We start from the raw sequence: 6,000 nt of genomic DNA on the forward strand, positions 1-6,000 counted from the left end.
TACTCAAGGATATGTACTTCCTAACATCTTTCTTAATGGCTGCCAACCCTTTCACCCTCAGAATGTGCCGGAGCTGCTGTTATTGGACTTTCCCTTATTATAGAAAAAGTATAGTGTTTCTAATTGTCTAATGTTATAAATGATCGTATGGGGAACATATTTTTACATCACCATTTATTTTTCTGTGCTTTGAATTGAGGAGATTTTCAATAGCAGAAATACTGGCTCTGAAAGGAATGTGCATATTTGTTCTTGATAGATATTAACAAATGTTGGGACAAAATCACTCTTTCTTCAGAAATAAATGAATGTGCCTGGCTTTGTACATCCTCAACAATATAGAGTATTTTAATTTCAAATGACTTTTGTTGACCGTGAAGGGGACAATGGCATCTCAGTTTTGTGTATGCCTTTCCTTTATTACTAGTAAATATGAATATTTTTCCAGGCCAGCATGTCCCTCTTTGTGAATTATCTATGCAAACTGCCATATTTCTCATGGGTTTCCAATCAAGCATCTGTAGAGATGAAGCTGGGCATTGTTCAAGGTCTGAAGATGCATGAGTCACTAGTTAAAATGCAACCAGCTCAACAAATACCTTTTGTGATGGCAAACCAGCCTCCCAGCTCCACCCTCCTTGCACATTAGAAATGACTTCATGGATGGTGCTTCTCCGGGACAACTCAGAAGGAGGCTGTAACAGAGCACCCCAGGGACAGTCTCTGGGGCTGACACCCCAGGAAGTCCCCACCGACTCTCTCTTCTCCCCTCTGACCCTGCCACCTCCTTCCCTTTGCCGGCAGCTGCCAGTGTCATCCCCAGGGGACACCCCACCCCATCCCCACTGCCCTGTCCGTGGAGTTGGTCATGGGGCTCTTGCTTGTTCTGGACTTTCTGACCATGGCCATTCTCGGCCTCATTACCGAGATCCTGATGTGTACATTTTATTTCCCCAGTGAGACTGCTCAGGGATTTTTCTTTCTCTCCTCTCTGTATTCTCTGAAAATATCGAGCACAGGGCCCAGCACACAGTAGGTTTTCCATAAATTCTTGTGGACCTAATGAATGGCTGGACAGAGGGTCTGGAGATGGAACTCCTCCCAGTACCGTGGTGGTGGCGGCTGGGGAGACCCAGGAAGATGGGGGAGGCGACAGAGGCTCCTTTCCACTGCTGGTAAGCCGCGTGCGTTTCCCTTTCAGCTGGAGAGCGGAGGTGACATGGCCCACCTGAAAGATCTGACCACCCAGGCTGTGAGATTTGGGCTGCTTTTTGACCAGGTGCTGAGAACTGGACTCAAGCAAGGGGAAGAACGGTGCCCTGCGCTTGATCAAGGACCTCTCTAGGGCGGGCCATGATCTTTTCTCCTCTGATAGGAGAGTCAGGGGCCCCCAGAACAGGGGCCTGAGACAGGACATCCAGGAATCCAACCCGTGAACCCCAGATTTCCCCAGGATAGACGGTCCTGGTTTCCCCAGGATAGAAGAGCCTTCCTGGGATCCAAGTCTTTCCATTCTAAAACCAGGAAAGTCCTGGGAAACGGATGAGGAGTTGATTCTCCCAATTTCCCACAAACATGGACGCCTCCCAACAGGCTGGACAAGCCTCCACTCCAAGTCTGTGTTGAAGCTTGCAAGGGTGTACTTATTCCTAGCAGCTACTTTGACGAACCCCACTGGGGGCCAAGGAGCTGGGGTGAAGGCGTCCTGGCGATCAGGCATGGGGAGCATCTACAGCCAGTGTCTGCTGTCTGTGCTTCCGGTGATGGGCACAGGCTACCAGTCTCCTTCCACCTCCCTAACCTATTAAGCCCAAGTTTTCAGTTCTGCAAATATTTCAACAAAATTGATACAGGAACATGGAAATGGGTTAGAAACCATAATCTGGAGTCATATCTAGCATTATATTAATTAGTATTATAATTATTATATCATACTATAATTATATTATTTTTATAATTATATTGGGTAATTATTATACATATTATATCCTATATTTAAGTTTTTATAGGTGTTCCACATCTGGGATGATGGCACAAAATGGGCTACAGGCATTCCAGGAGGGATCACCAAAGAATTCAATGTCTCAAGGACGGGGGATCCCAAATCTTTCATCTGAGAGAATCCCCTGGATCGGCCTCTGGTTGCAGAGACCCACCTAAGTGGGTCGGTAGATTGCAGGAGCAAGTACCTTGAGCAGGGAGTGCCTCTTAGGTCCATCAAATTGGAACAAAACACTTTGTTTCAAAGGCCTGCAAAGCACAGGTCACCTAGGGACATACCTAACTCATGCCTTTCCTCATTAAGGAGCATGCAGAGTAAACATTTTGTCCCTACTCAGCATCAACTACTAACTCCTACTAACTGTACTGTTAGTAGTAATAGTAATCAATATTAACCTGTCAAAAAATTGATGATGTCAGTCTAAGTCAGCTTTTTCATCGCTGTGACCAAAGAACCTGATAAAAAAATTTTAGAGAACGAAAAGTTTATTTGCGGCTTGGGGTTCAAAGACCTAAGTCCACAGATAGCTGACTCCATTTCTCTGGGCCTAAGGTGAGACAGAACATCATGGTGGAAGAGTGTGGTGGAAGAAATCGGCTGGGGACGTGGCACCAGGAAGCAGAGAGAACTCCACTTACCCAGGGCAAAATATGAACCCCAAAGGCACACCCCCAGTGACCCGTGTCCTCCAGACACACCCTACCTGCCTAGAGCTACCACCCAGTTAATCCGTTCAAGTGGATTAATCCACTGTTGGGGTTAAGGCTCTCACAAAATAACTGAATCGTTTTACCTTTGAATCTTCCTGTGTTGTTTCACACGTGAGCATTTGGAGGACGCCTCACCCCTCAATCAAAACAAAGTCATCACTTGGCTTCCCCCTGCTTCCGGGGCTGGAATTGCTACTGCATTTCCACTTTCAGGTCCCTTGTCAATGAGTCGCTTTTGGTGTCACTGAGTTTGCCGTCCCCTTGCCTTGGAATACTGAAGAGGGCCTCCTTTACTTGGCTGCTTCTCTCTCCCTCTGTAGGAGAACACCACTCATTCAAAGATGATTTCTATATATGGATTCTTCTTTGAGATAAAGGGAATCAAACATGACACTACCTCTTACAGTTTTTACATGCAGGTAAGGACAGCACTGAACAGTCACGTCTCTGATACAAGAGTCTACAGTCTGTCAATTTGTATTGATCAGTAATGGTTGGTTGATTGGTGGTTCACATGGACTGTATCGTAAGTGCTCATACACCTGATATCATTTGATTTTTACTACCACCTCAGGAGGTAGGTATTGTGAGCCGAGGAGGATCTCAAGATTGGGTGGCTCCATGTTTCACGGCCTCTGCGGAAAAGCCAGGGTTGAATTTCCGTCTTCCTCCTTTCCATTTAGGATTTAATTCATCTTTGATTTGTACTCAATGGGTGGTGTCCTTCTTCCATGGAGGCAGTGCAGAGTGCCCACCAGTGGGAGGGGGCAGCCGTTTAGAGCCACAGCATGGCAGTGGGGGGGATGCTGAGGACTCGGTGCTCCTGCTGGACCCTGATGAGAGGCAGTCAGACTGCCTGGTGCGCTGTAGGAGCTGGGAAATTTCCCTAAACCTCCCACCTTTAGGATGGGAAAGGTCACAAGACCCGCCTCACCAGGATGGCTATGGGCATTGCTGCACTGATTTGTGCGAAGGGCTTGGAACGGGGTCTGTCGCGGAAGGCACTCTGTGTTTTTGTTTTGTTTGGCGCTGAGGGCCTCCCGTGCTAAGCCTGTGCTCTCCCTCTGAGCTGACCCCTGTCCCACACTGTGAGTGTCAGCACCGACGACGGTTATGACTGACCTCTGTGATGAAGGGCTGCTGTGGTCCGCGTAGGATCTACGTAGCAGTCCCTCTTCTGTACCATTTGCAAGCTTCCTGTCTTAACCTTCCCATGACCACTGCCAGTCTCTGAACCTGGAAAAGGGGGAGCTTTGAATGACCGGCTGAATGGGTAGACAAATGAACAAATGATGGCTCTGAGTTTTATTCCCAGTGAGCTCTCACCTTCTGGAAGGGCAAGTCTCTTCCTTGGGCCCCCATTCTGGTCTCCAGTCACTCAGGCATCTCCCTACCCAGGGGGTTTTATTGGATAGAAAAGATGGGTCATGGAATACCACCAGTCTAAAGCCGTAGGAATCCTGGGTCAGGGTTTCTGCTCACTCAGGAACATGCAGAAGCAACAACAGAGCTTGACTGGGTGTTTTTCTGGGTTGGCCGAATCCCGGTCCATCTGACAGTGGTCAGTGTATGGTGAGGGCTCAGATGCCGGCAGACTCAGTAGTGGCCTTCAGAAGCTGATGCCATTTGGGAAGCGCCCCCTGCTGTCTGCACACAGGAAGGGTCTATGTGCCCAGAACGGGGTTCCACCAACCCTGGTCATCCCAGTCACAGGTCCACCTGGGATGGGTCACTCTCTTTGCAGAGAATAAGGCACACAGACTTGGATTCCCCCTCTACCATCTGCGAGCACAGCGCCGTCAGCCTGAAGTCAGAGCGTCTGGTGAAGTATGAGATCCGAGCCCAGACCCTGGTGGAAGGCAGGTGGCAGGAGTTCAGCACTAACCAGATCACACAGAAGTTCGGCTTCGTCCAGCCGTGCTGCAAAAGCCACGTGAGCGTTCCTTTAGGTCTTATTTCTCTTGGATTTCCTTTTGCTCCTTCTCTCTCCCATCCCATTTTGGGGGCCCCTGGCTTCCAGTCATCCACAGGAGGGCAGCTGGGACTACGCAGAAGCCAGAGAAGACTTCTCCGTCCCACAGCCCGTCAGAATCACCTGGGCCTAGAAACCCTCAAGCCTCCCCAGAGCAGGAGCCCACATGCTGCATGAATGAGGCCTGGTGTTTTTGTTTTTTTTTAATTAGGGAGTGAATCCAGGGGCACTTAACCACTGAGCCACATCCCCAGCCCTTTTTTGCATTTTATTTAGAGACAGGGCCTCACTAAGCTGCTGAGGCTGGCTTTGAACTCGAGATCCTCCTGCCTCAGCCTCCCAAGCCACTGGGTTTACAGGTGTGCACCACCACGGCCAGCTGAGGCCTGGGGTTTTTATAAATGCTTCCCAGGTTACTTCCTGTGCTGTTGGAAATGAGGATAGCAACTTTCTTTGTGGACTAAGTAGGGCAGTGGGATATTAATGGGTGAGAACATGAAGGAGACTTCTGAGGGCTGCAGGTGTGTGTGTGTGTGTGTGTATGTGTGTGTGTGTATACACTAGGGATGGAACCCAGGGCCTTGCATCTGCCAGGCAAGGGCACTACCTGTGAGCCAGGTCTCCAGCCCCTGCAGACATCCCCTACCCTGGGGAGGCGGGAGCTGCACAGACATTCTGGCTTTGCGAAAACTCCCAAGTGCCCTCAAGACCTGTTGACTTTGCTGTATTTAAAGTATGCCTAGAATTTTAAGAGTCTTTAAACCACCCCCCCTCCAGGTGATCACAAGGTGCAGCAGGGCTGGGAACTGCCCACTGTTATGGTGGAGAGGCCTCCCTGTCCCCATCCTGGAGGATATGAGTTGTGTTCTTATCCTAAAATTCCCATTTGCTTTGTTCTGTTTCATATTTTAGGCCCTGAAAATCCAAACTGTGGGCATCCCAATCTATGCAAGTTTTGCATTCATCTTCCCACTATCTTGACAGTTTCCAGAAGATTCTATGGGATTCCCCCCACGTGGGTCTGCATAAAAGGAAATAAAATGACATTAAAGGGGACTCCAGTGTGCAGCTGACCGTCCTAGTTAGCAGTGTTTCCTTAGAACTTTGGTCCTCACTTGAGGATGGAAACTGCCACGAGGCCACGTGCCATCCTTGGCCCCAGAGCACCCCAAATCCCGCTTCCCCGGGGTGTGGTGGGAGCACCTGCATCCACAGGCCTCAGGATCTCCCTTCTGCTGGCTGCAGCTCCACCTGTACCGGGAAGGACACACCTGACCCTTGTCCCTGACGCTGTGGCTCAGCCTGAGACAGAGGAA

General features: G+C 49.4%; 1 protein-coding gene across 1 annotated transcript in view; it reads left to right on the top strand.

The window, feature by feature from the left end:
* The window catches only part of Btbd16 (BTB domain containing 16), a 50,668-nt gene extending 45,003 nt beyond the window's left edge, over positions 1-5,665 (top strand). Inside the window, exons 13-16 of the mRNA XM_026384199.2 lie at positions 1,202-1,279; positions 3,033-3,131; positions 4,457-4,645; positions 5,597-5,665. Coding sequence (XP_026239984.1) covers positions 1,202-1,279; positions 3,033-3,131; positions 4,457-4,645; positions 5,597-5,665 — 435 coding nt within the window. The remainder of the gene's footprint in view (positions 1-1,201; positions 1,280-3,032; positions 3,132-4,456; positions 4,646-5,596) is intronic.
* The last annotated feature ends 335 nt before the right edge of the window (positions 5,666-6,000 follow it).

Source organism: Urocitellus parryii, chromosome 5 (assembly GCF_045843805.1).
Source record: "Urocitellus parryii isolate mUroPar1 chromosome 5, mUroPar1.hap1, whole genome shotgun sequence".
NCBI lineage: Eukaryota > Metazoa > Chordata > Mammalia > Rodentia > Sciuridae > Urocitellus > Urocitellus parryii.